This window comes from Salmo salar, chromosome 01 (assembly GCF_965601325.2).
Source record: "Salmo salar chromosome 01, fSalSal1, whole genome shotgun sequence".
In the NCBI taxonomy this organism is placed as follows: domain Eukaryota; kingdom Metazoa; phylum Chordata; class Actinopteri; order Salmoniformes; family Salmonidae; genus Salmo; species Salmo salar.
The window spans coordinates 134,431,970-134,449,373 of NC_138291.1; the positions used below are offsets into that span (position 1 = coordinate 134,431,970).

The 17,404-nt window shown below is 43.5% G+C and overlaps 1 protein-coding gene across 7 annotated transcripts in view; it reads left to right on the top strand.

Moving 5' to 3' along the window:
• The window catches only part of LOC106561224 (CBP80/20-dependent translation initiation factor), a 158,647-nt gene that overhangs the window by 96,882 nt on the left and 44,361 nt on the right, over positions 1–17,404 (top strand). For all 7 annotated transcript variants that reach the window (XM_014124945.3, XM_014124977.3, XM_014124951.3 and 4 more), the window contains 2 exons: positions 6,431–6,935; positions 11,747–12,046. In XM_014124945.3, the coding sequence (XP_013980420.1) occupies positions 6,431–6,935; positions 11,747–12,046 (805 nt within the window). The remainder of the gene's footprint in view (positions 1–6,430; positions 6,936–11,746; positions 12,047–17,404) is intronic.

Below are 17,404 nucleotides of genomic sequence, written 5' to 3' on the forward strand. Positions count from 1 at the left end.
TATTTCCAGCCCCACCTCCCTTAAGAGAGTACCACCCAGATTGCAGAGAGTGCTTTCTCCTCTCCAGTCACCTTGACTTCTATCTCCTGCACTCTTCTGTCTCAGCATGCTTAGTGCCTCATGGTGCACAGAGAACCATGTACACACACAACCACAAAGTTCAAATATACATAGCATAGTCAACATCCGGGTACCTGTAGGCCTATTGTTACTATATTATGTATTCAAAGTTTACTTTTATTTATAATGTTTTGTAAATGCTGCTGCATTTCAGCCCAATTAATTTTCAACAAAATTATTTAGCATTTTATTTGATCTCTTGCTAGATAGATAATTACTTTTCAGACAGCCATAAACTACACGTCAAAGTGATGCTGTTTTATTCCGCTTGGGATAACATATTCAAGGTCTATTATGAAAATCTCACTTGGCTTAAGTAAGTAAGGTATAAAATGTTTTTATATATATAAATATATATAGTGGTAATGGTGGGCGACAAAAATGCCAGGCTAAGCCGTTCTTTTTTTGTTCCCTCTGTTTTATTATTTAATTCCCTCAATTTTATTATCCTTGGAATCGGCAAGATTTTCTATTCGTTGAGTCTTCTGCACCCCAAAGGCCTTACCCAGAAACGTGTGTGTGTGTGTGTGTGGACGTGTTTAACTATACTTGTGGGGACCAGAAGTCCCCACAAAAATAGTAAATTAACAAAATGTGACCAACTGGGGACATTGTGTTTGTCCCCACAAGGTCAAATACTATTTCTAGGGGGTTAAGGGTAGAATTAGGGTTGGTTTTAGGGTTAGGAGCTAGGGTTAGGGAAAATAGGATTGGATGTTAGCCAACAGTCAGGCTAGGATAGGTAGCTAGCTAGCTAGAGTATGCCTGGAATTCTTGCCTTGTGTACGGATGAGAACATTTCATTGCACTTGTTAACACCAAAGCCTCCTGGAAATGATAAATAATAAATTAGCATTCCTTTCTGCTGCTGAGTCACATACACAATTGTAAACCAATCATAAACGCATTCAGGCGCTTGGCTGGTGCCATGATTTACTGGACGTGAGCTATGGCCTTAATCTTGTTCCCAAACACTTTTGTGCTCAATAGCCTGGGGACGAGGTTAGCTATAGCCCTGTGCATGTGGGGTAAAACACTGGGTCATGGCGAAGAGGCGCACAAAATGGACTGTCCATGTGGCATGAATCAGAGTTTGCACGAAGTGTATAGGCCTACTTATATTTAACAAGAATGCATGACAAACAAAGCACACTAGACGAAATGGCGAAATGAGGAAGTAGTTTACATAAGAAGTCCTAGCAATGGAGAGCTGAGACCATGGTCGACATTCAGTGGCGCTTTGATCGATCTGCGCGGGAGATCCGAGGGAACAAATAAATACATTGAGCAAATTAATGAATACATTGAAGGAACAAATGTTTTATATTGAGGGAACTAATTTGAGGGAGGGAAGTTGGGAACAAATAACAAAAAACTAAGGGAACAGATAAGCCTGGCTGTTTTTTTTTTTCATTCTCTCCACCATGACATCTATGGGACTCCATAGATATAGCCAGACAATTTTCTTTTAGAAGGTAAGAACTTTTGTTCAGGAAAATGTCTGTAAAAGCTGACTTGGTTGATCTCCTATTATGAATTTTAAAAGCGTTACTAAACATAAATGTCTGAGGTCAGACAGAGGCTTTTGTAGGAAAGTTGAAACCAACACTGCAGCAGCACCTGCACTTCTCTTTTCTACTGTTCTGAATGGCTAACATTTCATTTTCTAAAATGTTTTACATTTGGACACACAGGCAGCCTTCTTTTTCTTCACATTGTGAATCCCTCTATTCAACCCTCCCATACTCATTATGCATGCACCATTACACAATATTGTCCATTAATCCAACACTGCTCTCACCTCAACTCACTGCTTTCCATCTTTATTAAATACTTATATGAATATTGCACTCTGTTCTGTTTCTCTCCTCTGCTCCTGATCATTCTACTGAAATCTGAAACACTTTACTTCTTAGTTTTCTGCCCCGAAATTCTATAGATTTAAGTCAGGAGGACTGAGACTAGACACTCAAACACTCAACACCTCTTGGAAAGCCATTCAGGTGTGTCTTTGTCTTTACAAGTTGGGCTATTGTTCCACTGAAAAATTCAACTCTGTGTTAGACTGTGCTGTTTCTCTCTCCTCTCCTGAGTATTCTACCATGAAACACACAGGAGCTCTGCTGAGGCTTCTAGGCATCTGCCCCCAAGATGTTTCAGTGTTGGGGAGGGGTGGGGGTCGGGGATAAGGCCGAGGTTAACACTCATAAAGTCATAGAATGCCACGGTCGGAACCTGGGGCCCTCGACTTGGAACATCTTTATTTTGAGCCTGTCAGGCCGACTCCCAGCCTCTCCTCCATTGGTCTGGCCGTGGCTGCGTTTACGCTCGAGGCTCGCACTAAGGCTTCGGGGAAAATGTTGATATTATTCCGGGTGGTGGGGGCCTGTTTTTATGAGCAGGGAGGGCTGCGTGCAAGAGACTACCGAGGTTAAGTTTTGTTGGCTGTGAGCAGGAAAGGGGGGAGGGTGTGGTTTCACTTAAAAGGGGAAATTATGTGAGGTTCCCTCCTCACTATGTAAAGCGCTATAAGCGTCTGGACAAAACGTTGCGTAAATTCAGTCAATTATTATGATCCTTACAGGGGGTTTTCTGGATAAAAAAGGGGCTTAGGTGGTGAGAGTGGCAGGGGGCGTGGCAGGGGATGCGGTCGACCCTGTTGGAGAGGCTGAAACATTTTAAAGGTCCCCGTCTTGGCGGTGGCAAGTAATTATTCCATTTTTAAGCCAATTTCGTGCAATTCTACAAATGTCTTGATGAGGCTGATATTATTTATTTTTTTCAGTTTAAAGAACATTTCCTGCAATTCTACACATTTTGCCATGCAGCTGAGAGAAAATGTTGCCGTTTAAAGCTAATTTCCTGCAATTCCATGCATTTTGCCATGGCTAATGCTGTGTTCTTTTGCGCAAACATAATAACAATCTATACTGCTAAATGCATTGTTTTTGGAATTTTCAATTCTCCCAGTCTAACCAGGTTTCCATCCAACCTTTTTATGCAAGTAAAGTACATGTCCGATTAAAAAAAATGTCACGACAGGCCTGATGAAAACATGCGAGAAATGGCGGTTGAAACACCTTTTATGTGCAGATATTGATATAATAACCATTATATCGAAGTAAACTTGAAGTCACGCGATGATGTGTTGTGTAGTCCTCCTACTACGACTCGGGAAAGCATGCAGTTTATTAGGCTACAGATGAAATAAATTAGGATGAACTTTACAAGGTTGTGAAAGTGCATGGTGATAAGCTTGATGCTCCTTTCCAAAAAATATCGAGGGTCTTATTCTGGTGACATGATGATCGATGCTTGGCTGCTGTGTGACAAATAATTATAATCTCATCATGTAGGCTATACCTGCACTGTATCTGTGAGCTGTTGGCTAGAGCGCACGTGCCAAGACCAGAGTGGGCACATTCGCTATAGTCTATAACACTTTATTTTTTTCACAAAACCATCAGTAGAGATAAATGCCATGGAAGCCTATTTCATTTAACTGCAAAAGTAATTTTTATGTGCACTACGTCATCACGCACAGCCTTTTATCCCCAACAAGTACATTTGATGAAAACACATCTGGTGGGAAAATGCACATCTATTTATACGGATTTCAGAATATTCGCATGAAAAATCTCACCAATTGGATGGAAACCTAGCACTGTGTAGGTTTTATTTGAGTGATATCTCAAATATTATATTATTTAAAACTATATAGGTCCATTATCTTTTCGACATACTTTATATCCTTTAAGTCAACACTGAAAGCCTTTTTCCATCCCGCAAATGTATAATAAAAAAATGACACTGTTTGGATTTAAGCGACCAGAAAAAGCGCTTTGGGTGCCCGCCCAAGGATTTCAATGGCAGAAAAATCCCTGCATTATTAAGTTGGGGGGTAAAGTGAGATCTGTGTGTGTGCATGTCTGCTGCAGTTTGTGTCTCTGATTTTCTGTCTGAGGCAGCCAGGCGTGATGCTCAGGGAACTTGTCCCAGGGAACTTGTCAGAAAACATCTGACAGCAGATCAGTGTGACAGACAGTCATTGCTTTAGGCTCTTCTTCTAGACTAGGACCCACCACATCCCCAACTAGTCTTTGACTCAATTTACTGCTCTATATCTGAGTTGTAATAAGATGTGGAAATTCAGTGATTGTCTGTTATTGCTTTGACATATTGCAAAACAATGTGAGTGACTCTGTCATTGTGTGTGTTAAGCTATAGGACATCTATTTTTGGAAACATCTGTATGTTTGGACTGTGGTGGTGTTTTTGTTGTGTTTTGTTGCTTGCATGTCCTAGCCGGGCAGCATGTCTCTATATAGTTTTATATAAACATAGTGGGGAGGGAGGAATCATTCTGTGCTGCTGGTCCCAGGGGGTTCAGGAAGCTAGCTACGGTTGCACACAGGGCACCATGACTCTCCTGTTCCCTGTGACCCTCTCTCGTATCTACTGTCACATATCAGTTTAATAACCACCACACACACACACACACAATACAATCACACACACAACCCTCCCCTCTATGCTAGGCTAACATACTGTAGCTCAGGGTGATAGTACTGCATGCGCCCTAGCCCCATAACACTATAAATAGCCCAGTGAAATATAACATGGGAAAGGAACAGAGAGCAGAGCAGAGCACTGAACACCTATAGTCTTATAATTAAAAGCTGTGGAGCCAGTGAGCCAGCCGTGTAGGATCCAGCTCTTCTAGAGAATGTAATGTAGGTCACAGAGGTTTGGCAGGCAGTGGCACTGCAGTACTGGGAAACACTGTCTGGCTGGCTGGCTGGCTGGCTGGCTGACTGACTATATATCACTGCAGCACTGGAAACAGGCTGGCTAGCTGACTGGCTGGCTGGCTGGCTGGCTGGCTATATGTCACTGCAGCACATGGCACTGGCTGGCTCTTGCTCTCTGGCTAGCCTTATCATGGAGACCGGCTACTGACTGGCCTGCTCTGGCTGGCTGGCTGACTGATTGACTGGCTATATAGCATTGCTGTAGCTGGCCCTGTTTGGCTGGCTGGCTAACTTATTACAAATCACTGCAGCGCTGGAAACACAAAATACAGCCTGGCTGACTGAATGGCTGGCCACATATCTCTGCTCTGCATGGCCTGGGTCTATGCCTGCCTGGCTGGCCAATCTTTAAAGAGAGAAAATTGATGAATGGTGGCGCTATTGGATTTTATGAGTGTTGGCCTGCTTCATGTTTTCCATACCTCTGTAGCGTGGGCGTGGTGTTGAATTTGAACACAAGCAGTGGAAAAATCTGCTGGAAATATCTTGGATAGTGTTGTTTAGGATGTGATGGGGCTTTTGTTGAAGGGTTAGAATGTTGGTTGAGGACAGTTTCATATGAATTGCTTGCTTTAGGTTCTTGTGTTTTTATGATGGTTTGATAGGAAAGGGGATACCTATTCAGTTGCACAACTGAATGCATTCAACCGAAATGTGTCTAAATCAGAGAGATGGGGGGGGGGGGGGCTACCTTGACCGACGTCCACGTCGTTGGCGCCCGGGGGAGCAGTTGTTCTTAGGAGTTAACTGCCTTGCTCAAGGCCAGAACGGCATTTTTTTTTTCCAACCTTGCCGGCTTTGGGATTTGAACCAACGACCTTTTGGTTACTGGCCCAACGCTCTTAACCGCTAGGCTACCTGCCCCTTATAGTTGAAAGGAAGGCATGTTCAAAAAGTCACTTTTCTTAATTGAACATCTCATTGTAATCAGATTTTAGTCCAGGGTTGTTACCTGAAAGAATATTAGTTGTTATACCCCCTCCTTACACAGACACGTAAGCGCCTGTTGATCTGAAGCTAAGGGCGACAGTAGAACAAATGTGCTTAATGCTGTTGCATCAGTCAGCTCCTTGTGAAGCAGAGACCCACACCACATGGGGAAGCACCTATTATTTATAAGAACTCACAGGCCTTATGGTAGCAGGCGGCCATAGCTGTTAGCTGAAGATAGATCTGTGGTGTTTTAGTATTTGACTGAAAGAAGTAGACAGACTCTGGTAGATGAGCTATGTCTGTGCCAGGGGAGACAGTGTGTTAGAAGGTAGAGACATAGTGGGACTGTGTTACAATAGATGATCAAGTGAGAGCAGGCAGACCGAGAGGGAGTGACTGAGTCGCAGCTGAACAGATGGACATGGAGTCGGCCGTGGCCCTGTGACAGGGTGCTTGAGGTCGCTGGCTTGGTTCAGGCTGGCCAGACAGAGTAGCCTGGGCATCACCGCGTCACGCTTTGCCACGTGGTTAACAGAAGCCTTACCTGCCTGCTCCTCTCATTACAGGAGACAGCAGCAGAGACCACCGGGGGGAGGAGGAGGAGACAGGAAGACCCAGCAGCAGCAGTCGCCACAACAACAACAACAAACAGTCAATCAACACCCTCGTGACCAGCAGCAGCACAGAGGACAGTGTGGGGGTAGCCATGGGCAGCAGTTCCAGGGCCACGGCGGGCAGCGCCAGGGGCCCCCCCACCATGGCTACAGCCAGAACCGCCGCTGGCACCACAACCAGCAGGGGCAGGGAGGAGAACAGGGACCGCAGGGTGGCCCGGCAATGGACAGAGACAGGGGGGCAACCCCAACGGGAGACAGAGACAAGGGGGCACCACCCAGAAAAAACGAAGAGACTGATGATGTAAAGGCAGAGGAGGCCAGCGCTAGGCTAGAGCCAGAGAGCTCAAGGGGCCCCAATGACGGGCCTCCCAGCCAGCCTGGGAGCCAGGGTGGCCCTAAAGTCAGTCTTCTGCCGTCGTCCAAAGAGAGGCTGAGGAGGAGGCTAAAAGACAAGGTAAACGAAAGCTCTTTACTGTCTTATCTGTCTGTCAATCACCATCACATGCCATGGCCACACCCTCCCCTTTCTACACACACATGCACACATGCACATTACACCACATGCGCATTGCGTACACACACATAAACCCACAGTAACTAATGCACCTTTTTAGATGCATACAAAGTCATTCTCACACACAGGTTTCTCAGTAAGGTTTCAGTCTGGATTAACAGTGGTGGCTTGTCTGTAGATTTTGCTGTCGTGGGTAAACTTCTCTTCTCGTTGGGAGGAGGATAAGTAGCTGGCGCAACAGCCTTTAATGTTTTCTGCTGTGTGCTAGGCTTTTGTATTGCTGGTCTCAGCTCCAGCGTCCCCACAACCAGCCCAGCCTTAGCTCAGGACTACTTTCTCCTCCCTCCATCTAAGCCTGCATCCTAAATGGCACCCTTTTCCCTATATAGTTCCCTACTTTTGACGAGTCCATAGGGCTCTGGTCAAAAGTAGTTCACTATGTAAGGAATAGGGTGTCATTTGGGACATAACCTAACTAATTTCTAACGCTGTGTGTTTGTTTAGTTTGCAAGTATCTAAGACATGGAGGCTCCTAACCCCCTTACAGCCTCCGACAACAAGACTGAGATTAACTGACAGCTTCAAACACGCCGATATGGAGGGAAAACACAGGCTGTGTCTCAGATGGCACCCTATTCCCTATATAGTGTGTTATATTTGACCACAGCCCATAGGGGTATAGTCAAAAGTAATGCACTATATAGGTGAATAAGGTGCTATTTGGGACGCAGACACAGAGGAATTTTGCTAAATGGGAGGAAACATGGGATATTATCCTCAGCCTGGTCTCTGTCTGCGTTTGAGTCCAGGGTTGTATTCATTGAGGCATACCGTAGCAAAACAGTTTGAAATGGAAAACTAAAACTGCGCTTCTAATTGAATAAATCTACGTAGTACCTCTTTCAGTCCACTTTCTTCCGTTCGCTGCCTAGTGAATAAGACCCAGTTTTACTCATTAAGGCTAGTTCTATGTGCTGTGTTGTATGGTGAGAATACCCTGACCAGCCCTGTTGACTAACTTATATGGGGTTAAGGCAGCACATTATGTCATATCGTATTGATCTATTGTCAAACCATATTTCCTCTCATGAGCTTTTTTACTCCCTGGGTAGTTCCACTTCAAAAAGCACAGAAAATAGGATTTCGACACCCACTATCGCAGATTGTGCTGAAATCATTTCTGTAGTTATAAAGCAAGATTAGCATTCCTGAAACATTATTTTGTTTTAAATACAATTTGATCTCTGAAAAAATTTAATTGTAGAATTGCATGAAATGTGTTTGGAAATTGCAACATTTTCTCTCTGTCTCATGGCAAAATGTGTAGAATTACAGGAAATATACTTTAAAACAACAACAAAAAATTATCCGCCGTCAATACGGGGCCCAGTAAAATGTTTTGCCCATAAGGTGGGGGCAACCAAATCTCTCTTAGGGCCCCCAAAAGGCTGGCCCTGGCTACTGGTATAATTCATATAGTTAAGTAGTTTAACTGCACAAATGGATTGTTTGCACAAATCAGTTGACTGCATGTGTGGGTATGAGTGTGTGGTACGAAGACCCGCGAGCCACTGCGGCCCCTCATAATGAGTTCAAATTTTTTGTGGCCCCCACCCCCATCAAAGTTGCCCATCCCTGAGAGAGACCATTTCTGGTGAACAAGCAAACCATTAGGTTACAACAGTTCTACTGGTTTTAATGGTAAAAGTCCTAAACGCACACTGTATAGTCTTTTGCAATGGTATTGGGTTGGGTTGTGTTAAATGGTAAATGTCAGTAATCACACTACATACAGTATAGAGCTGTTTTGTAATAATTTTATTGAAAAACATACTAGACATAGACTGCCATGCAATGATTTATAATGGTATTATTTTATTAGGTTTGTCACAACATTTTAGTCACCAGCCCATTTCTACTGTAAATCAATGTTTTGGACTAAAAGTCTTCATAGGAGAATTGCACCATACAGATAGCCCTCTCAGAGAGCTGCCATTTGTTGGACTATTCAAGGAGAGTTAGATTGAAGCATTAGGTTGCTAAGAGAACTACAAACCGAATTGCTTTCATGGAGGACTGGCTTGACTTGATTTATGTTCATCATGAGCAAAAGCTATTGGTTTTCAACCAAAGTTGCAAAGAAAATGTGATCCATTTAATAACCACAAGAGACCAGCTAAATTGATAAAAGAGTATGGCAGTAGCTGGAACAGCAGGATCTATTGGACAAAACCTGGTACTTTCACACTAATTTATGGTGAATTATGCAAGCGACTTAAATGGCAAATTTCTCTGAACAGGGGGGGAAAAAAGTCACCAGATTCACAGGGAATACATTACATACAATGCCTTCACAAAGTGTTCATACCCCTTGACTTATTCCATATTTTGTAGTATTACAATTCAAAATTGATTGAATAAAAAACAATCTCACCCACCTATGCACAATACCCCATAATGGCAAAGTGAAAACATGTTTTTAGTATTTTTTTGCAAATTTATTGAAAATGAAGTAAGTATTCAAACCCCTGAGTCAATACATGTTAGAATCATCTTTGTCAGTGATTACAGCTGTGTCTTTCTGGGTAAGTCTCTAAGAGCTTTTTGCACCTGGACAATATTTGCACAAAATTCTCTAAGCTCTGTCAAGTTGGTAGTTAATCATTGTTAGACATCATTTTCAATTCTTGCCATAGTTTTTTAAGCTATTTAAGTCAACTGTGACTAGGCCACTCAGGAACATTCAATGTCGTCTTGGTAAGCAACTCCAATGTGTATTTGCCCTTGTGTTTTTTTACGTTATTGTCCTGCTGAAAGGTGAATTTGTCTCGCAATGTTTGGTGGAAAGCAGACTGAACCAGGGTTTCCTCTAGGATTTTGCCTGTGCTTAGCTCTATTGGGGTGGCAGGTAGCCTCGTGGTTAGAGCGTTGGGCCAGTAACCGAAAGGTTGCTGGATCGAATCCCCGAGCTGACAAGGTAAAAATCTGTTGTTCTGCACCTGAGCAAGGCACTGTTCCCCGGGTGCCGTGGATGTTGATTAAGGTAGCCCCCCTCACCTCTCTGATTCAGAGGGGTTGGGTTAAATGCAGAAGACACATTTCAGTTGAAGGCATTCAGTTGATCCCCTTTCCCCTATTCCATTTATTTTTATCCTAAAAAACGACCTAGTCCTTGCCGATAACATGATGCAGCCACCACTATGCTTGAGAATATGAAGAGTGTCACTGATGTTGTTGGATTTGCCCCAAACATAACATATAAAGTTAATTTCTTTGCCAAATTCTTTGCAGTTTTATTTTAGTGCTATATTGCAAACAGGATGCATTTAAAAATAATAATAATCTGTACAGGCTTCCTTCTTTTCACTCTGTCATTTAAGTTAGTATTGTGGAGTAACTACAATGTTGTTGATCCATCCTCAGTTTTCTCCTATCACAGCCATTAAACTCTAACTGTTTTAAATTGGCCTCATGATGAAATCCTAGAGGGGTTTCCTTCCTCTCCAGCAACTGAATAAGGAAGGACGTCTGTATCTTTGTAGTGACTGGGTGTATTGATACATCATCCAAAATGTAATTATAATTTCATCACGCTCAAAGGGCTATTCAATGTCTGCTTTTTTTATTTTACCCATTTACCAATGGGTGCCCTTCTTTGCAAGGCATTTGAAAACATCCCTGTTTTTTTGGGATGAATATGTGTTTGAAATTAAAAACCTTACAGATATTTATATGTGTGCGGTACAAAAATGAGGTAGTCGTTCAAAAATCATGTTAAACACTATTATTGCACACAGTGAGTCCAAGCAACTCATTAAGCAGATTTTTACTCCTTAACGTATTTAGGCTTGCCATAACAAATGGGGTTGAATATTTGACTTAAAAGACATTTCAGCTTTTGATTTTTAACTAATTTGTGAACATTCTAAAAACATCATTCCACTTTGACATTATGGGGTGTTTTGTGTAGGCCAGTGACACAAAATCTCAATTTAATCCATTTTAAATTCAGGCTCTAACACAACAAAATGTAGAAAAAGTGGTGCGTGCTTACTATCTGAAGGCACTGGAGGATGGAGAACCAATACTTCGAGCTGCAGCTCCATACTACTTGGCAGACATAGAGAACTGATACTGTTGTTGGGGTGGGGTTGGCGTGGGTTGTGGGGGGTCCGTGGGTGGCTTTTGACCATTTTATTGGATTCCTTATGTCTTACTAAATGGTAGGAATAAGTTTGGTCCAAATCGAACGTTGAGTACTATTATTTATTGAATATGTGAATCCTATAAATTAAAAGGGCCAATTTGGGTGCAATTTCACAAGCGATTTAATAACATTTCAGCAAAATAATGTTGCAGGAAAGCTAATCTTATCTGTTTCTAACTATAAAAACTATTTCAGAAGCCAGTCTAAACAACTTCCATACAGACATGGCTTACTGAAATGACATGGAACAACTCCCCTGTGTAAATTGTTTGGTTAAACATCTATTTGGTAGAGAAAGCTAGCATGTTGTCAGCTTGAATACTGTTAGTGCAGTAAGGACACAGAGGTACAGTATCAAGACCACATGCTTTCTATAGTAACACTATTCATTGTTTAAAGTCCACGGACATGGAGTTGACAATGACATGTTGTTGATGGCCTGATAGTTTGTTGAGCGTCAATAGCTGGACTATCCAAATAAAGTGTTACCTACTACATACGTAAGTCGTTCTTTAACCACCATCCTTCATCGGGTGTCTTCCAGGAGGAGGCGGTTGTGTCCCCAGCGGGCCCCCAGCGGAGCCGCATGGACCGCTTGCTGGAGATCCTGAACAGCATGAGGAACAACAGTGTCGGGGTGGACGGCCAGCTCAGCTCCTTCATGGAGGAGGCCCAGACCTCGACCCAGTCAGAAGAGAGCTTAGCCCAGATCGTCTCTACTATCTATGGCAAGGCCCTCAGCGACAGAAGCTTCGCCGCTACTGCTGCCAGACTCTGTGACAAGATGGCCCTGTTCATGGTGGAGGGGACCAAGTTTAGATCATTACTACTCAATATGTTACAGGTGAGATGGATGGAGGGAGTGGGGTTGTGTGGGTGGGTACATGTCTTTCTGTCCACCCGTCCATCTGTCTTTCAGTGCGTGTGTGTGAGTGGTGTCTATCTCAGTGGGTGTGGATGGTCCTAATTGGTGTCATTGGCCCTGTGGGCTGTGTGTGACGTAGGGAAAATGTCAGTAGGCACAGAGCTAATGAGCAGCATGGGAGGCCATAGCCTGAGGGGGGGGGACGTCTGCCTAGCCTCACCCAAGATAAGGTTTCTCCCCACCCACGTCTGCCCTGCCCGCACTACGGCTCAGTGCCTCCCTGGGTGTCACGACTTCCCTCCCTCCTTTGGGAGCCAGACAGACGCTCCATTGCAGACACAGTCTGGGCGCTAACTCTCTCTCTCCCCTCTGCTCTCTCTTTCCTTTTCTCTCTCCACCCGCCAGCTCTCTGTGGCTGACATGCCAGGCGAAATGTTAACCCACCTGCTGCGTCACCGTACTCCCTCTCCCCTCCTCCTCTTCCTCTTCTCTGTTTGTCTGCCTTCATTTGTGGGAAAGAGGGAATGGACGCATATCGAATGTTATAAACAGCAGTATGTGGCCTGTTCAAAAGATTGTTACTAGTGGATGTGATGCCACATCTCCACTCTTTCAACCTGAGAATAATTAGTTGATTATTCCACATAATTATTATACAGCTGGCTGGCTAGTCCCTGGTTTCTGTTACCTTTCTTTAATTAAACAGGCCTGTTACTAAAGAATCATCCGGGCTCAATTAACACAATAGAACATTTAGATAATTTATCACATGGTGTTTAGCATAATGCATTAATTCAACATTTCTATTACTATTTCTCATTAGTAAAGAATAAAGGACTATCGAACAAAAACAGTATGTTTGTTAAAAGATAAATTAATGAGGATAAATGCAACTTGCTTTATTAGTCTCCCATTTATTTATATAATAAAAAAATACCATACAAATGATGTTTGAAAAAAATGCATAAATGATGAACTCTTTATCGACAGTTTCTTTGGTAGTGAGTTGATATTTTTGTTAAACTCTCATCTGAACATTCCCTTCTCCCCCCTTTCTACCCTCTTTTACCTCTCTCTCCACCTTTCTGACCTGTGTGTGTGTGTGTGTGTGTGTGTGTGTGTGTGTGTGTGTGTGTGTGTGTGTGTGTGTGTGTGTGTGTGTGTGTGTGTGTGTGTGTGTGTGTGTGTGTGTGTGTGTGTGTGTGTGTGTGTGTGTGTGTGTGTGTGTGTGTGTGTGTGTAGCTGGCTATGGTTTGGGTTGTCTGCTGGGTGCTAAGTGCTGTAGCTGTCTTTTAGAAAGTGAGTGCTAGGCTTGTTTCTCACCCTGGTGTCACGTTGTAACCCGTCCCCTCTTCTCACCCTGGTGTCACATTGTAACCCATCCCCCTTCCTCCCCTATGGCACAGTCATAGACAACTTCCTGTCCTGTCTGGCATAGCTCGCCGACCACCGAGTGTGTGTGCCTGCGCGCACCATATAACTATCTGTTCATGTGTGTTTGCCGTACAAAGAGCATACAGAGTTACACTGAGACTTCACCCACTCAAATTCTGTCATCTGCTTTTATTTCTACCATCTTATGTCATCTCTATACGTGCACAATGAGCATTAACCTTCATTAACCATAGTTATTTTTATTTCACTCAAACAGGTTGTTTCATTCTCTTAGATTGAATGAATTGTTCCCAGCAACTTTCCCAGCATGTTTTTATGCCCAACTTTCTCATTATCAAGTTGATGTAAAAGTATAGGCATTAGCCAAGTTAACATGCATTAAGTTAACATCCACAATGGTTAGTATTTTTATTTGTGGGTTTTGCCCACTACAAAATAAACATTAAATCGATGTATAAAGCTTTACCACTTTTGTGGTTTCAAATACTGCTTCTTTCACGTATCTTATTCCCTCCTACATTTGACTATTTCACCAGGAGCACACAATCATAACTAGGGTTGCACATTTTGGGGAATATTCAGAGGTGGAAACTTTCCGTGGGAATATATGGAAATTAACGGAAATATATGCTAATTAATATTAATACTATTTAAATGTAGATGTTTTTTGCATTGGATATATTTCCCATATCATATGGAGACAGAAACATAAACCTTTTACCTTATCATAAATAGACATAATTGCAAATGATTAAATCCTAAAGCTATTTAGTTACGAATTGAACTTTAATTAAATGAGTTGACTATTCTCATGGGAGGATTTGTATGTATGTAAACTTCCGACTTCAACTGTATGTCATATAAAATACGTTCACCCCACCCAGTATTGTAATCAAAACTTACCAGAAAGCATGTAGTCCTTGGCTCAGACAGTGTAGTACAGGCTGACTACACCGCTCTTGTCGCAAAATAAATGTATAAATCTATATTATTCTATTCACTGAAATTTCCAACACCTAACTATAACATATTCCGACAAGATAGAACTGCCAAAGGGGGCGGAGTTGCAATCTACTGCAGGGATAGCCTGTAGAGTTCTGTCTTACTATCCAGGTCTGTGCCCAAACAATTTGAGCTTCTACTTTTAAAAATCCACCTCTCCAGAAACAAGTCTCTTACCGTTGCCGCTTGCTATAGACCACCTTCTGCCCCCAGCTGTGCCCTGGACACAATATGCGATATGGCCCCCATCTATCTTCAGCGCTCGTGCTGCTAGGTGACCTAAACTGGGACATGCTTAACACCCCAGCCATCCTACAATCTAAACTTGATGCTCTCAATCTCACACAAATGATCAATGAACCCACCAGGTACAACCCCAAATCTGTAAACACGGGCACCCTCATAGATATCATCCTAACCAACCTGCCCTCCAAATACACCTCTGCTGTCTTCAACCAGGATCTCAGCGATCACTGCCTCATTGCCTGCGTCTGTAATGGGTCTGCGGTTAAATGACCACCCCTCATCACTGTTAAACACTCCCTAAAACACTTCAGCGAGCAGGCCTTTCTAATCGACCTGGCCCGTGTATCCTGGAAGGATATTGACCTCATTCCGTCAGTAGAGGACGCCTGGTTGTTCTTTAAAAGTGCTTTTCTCACCTTCTTAAATAAGCATGCCCCATTCAAAAAAAAATGTAGAACCAGGAACAGATATAGCCCTTGGTTCACGCCAGACCTGACTGCCCTTGACCAGCACAAAAACATCCTGTGGCGTACTGCATTAGCATCAAATAGCCCCCGCGATATGCAACTTTCAGGGAAGTTAGGAACCAATATACACAGGCAGCTAGGAAAGCAAAGGCTATCTTTTTCAAACAGAAATTTGCATCCAGTAACGCTAACTCCAAAAAGTTCTGGGACACTGTAAAGTCCATGAAGAATAAGAGCACCTCCTCCCAGCTGCCCACTGCACTGAGGCTAGGAATCACTGTCACCACTGATAAATCCACTATAATTGAGAATTTCAATAAGCATTTTTCTACAGCTGGCCTAGCTTTCCACCTGGCTACCCCGACCCCGGTCAACAGCCCTGCACCCCTCACTGCAACTTGCCCAAGCCTCCCCCATTTCTTCTTCACCCAAATCCAGATAGTTGATGTTCTGAAAGAGCTGCAAACTTTGGACCCCTACAAATTAGCTGGGCTAGACAATCTGGACCCTCTCTGGACCCTCTCTAACTAAAATTATTTGCCGAATTGTTGCAACCCCTATTACTATCTAGTTCAACCTCTCTTTCGTATCGTCTGAGATCCCCAAAGATTGGAAAGCTGCCGCGGTCATCCCCCCCCCCCTTCAAAGGGGGAGACACTCTAGACCCAAACTGCTACAGACCTATATCTATCCTACCCTGCCTTTCTAAGGTCTTCGAAACCCAAGTTAACAAACCACCATTTTCGAATCCCACTGTACCTTCTCCGCTATGCAATTTGGTTTCCGAGCTGGTCACGGGTGCACCTCAGCCACGCTCAAGGTACTAAACGATATCATAACCGCCATCAAAAAGAGACGATACTGTGCAGCTGTATTCCTCGACCTGGCCAAGGCTTTCGACTCTGTCAATCACCATATTCTTATCGGCAGACTCAACTGCTTTGGTTTCTCAAATGACTGCCTAACCTGGTTCACCAACTACTTCTCTGACAGAGTTCAGTGTGTCAAATTGGAGGGCCTGTTGTCCGGACCTCTGGCAGTCTCTATGGGGGTGCCACAGGGTTCAATCCTCAGGCCGACTCTTTTCTCTGTATATATATCAATGATGTCGCTCTTGCTGCTGGTGATTCTCTGATCCACCTCTACGCAGACGACACCACCGTATACTTCTGGCCCTTCTTTGGACACTGTGTTAACTAACCTCTAGACGAGCTTCAATGCCATACAACTCTCCCTCCGTGGCCTCCAACTGCTCTTAAATGCAAGCAAAACTAAATTCATGCTTTTCAACCGATCGCTGCCCACACCTACCCACCCGTCCAGCATCACTACTCTGGACGGCTCTGACTTAGAATATGTGGACAACTACAAATACCTCGGTGTCTGGTTAGACTGTAAACTCTCCTTCCAGACTCACATTAAGCATCTCCAATCCAAAATTAAATCTAGAATCGGCTTCCTGTTTCGCAACAAGGTATCCTTCACTCGTGCTGCCAAACATACCCTAGTAAAACTGACTATCCTACCGATCCTTGATTTCGGCGATGTCATTTACAAAATAGCCTCCAACACTCTACTCAGAAAATTGGATGCAGTCTATCACAGTGCCATCCGTTTTGTCACCAAAGCCCCATATACTACCCACCACTGTGACCTGTATGCTCGTGTTGGCTGGCCCTCGCTTCATATCCGTCACCAAACCCACTGGCTCCAGGTCATCTATAAATCGTTGCTATGTGAAGCCCCGCCTTATCTCAGCTCACTGGTCACCATAGCAGCACCCACCTGTAGCACGCGCTCCAGCAGCTATATTTCACTGGTCACCCCCAAAGCCAATTCCTCCTTTGTCCGCCCTTCCTTCCAGTTCTCTGCTGCCAATGACTGGAATCAACTGCAAAAATCACTAAAGCTGGATACTCATATCTCCCTCACTAGCTTTAAGCACCAGCTGTCAGAGCAGCTCACAGATCACTGCACCTGTACATAGCCCATCTGTAAATAGCCCACCCAACTAACTCATCACCATATTATTTATTTTATTTATTTTGCTCCTTTGCACCCCAGTACCGCTACTTGCACACTCATCTTCTGCACATCTATCACCCCAGTGTTTAATTTGCCATACTGGAATAATTTTGCCACTATGGCCTATTTATTGCCTCACCCCCCTTATCCTACCTCATTTGCACACACTTTATATAGACTTTCTCTATTGTATTATTGGCTG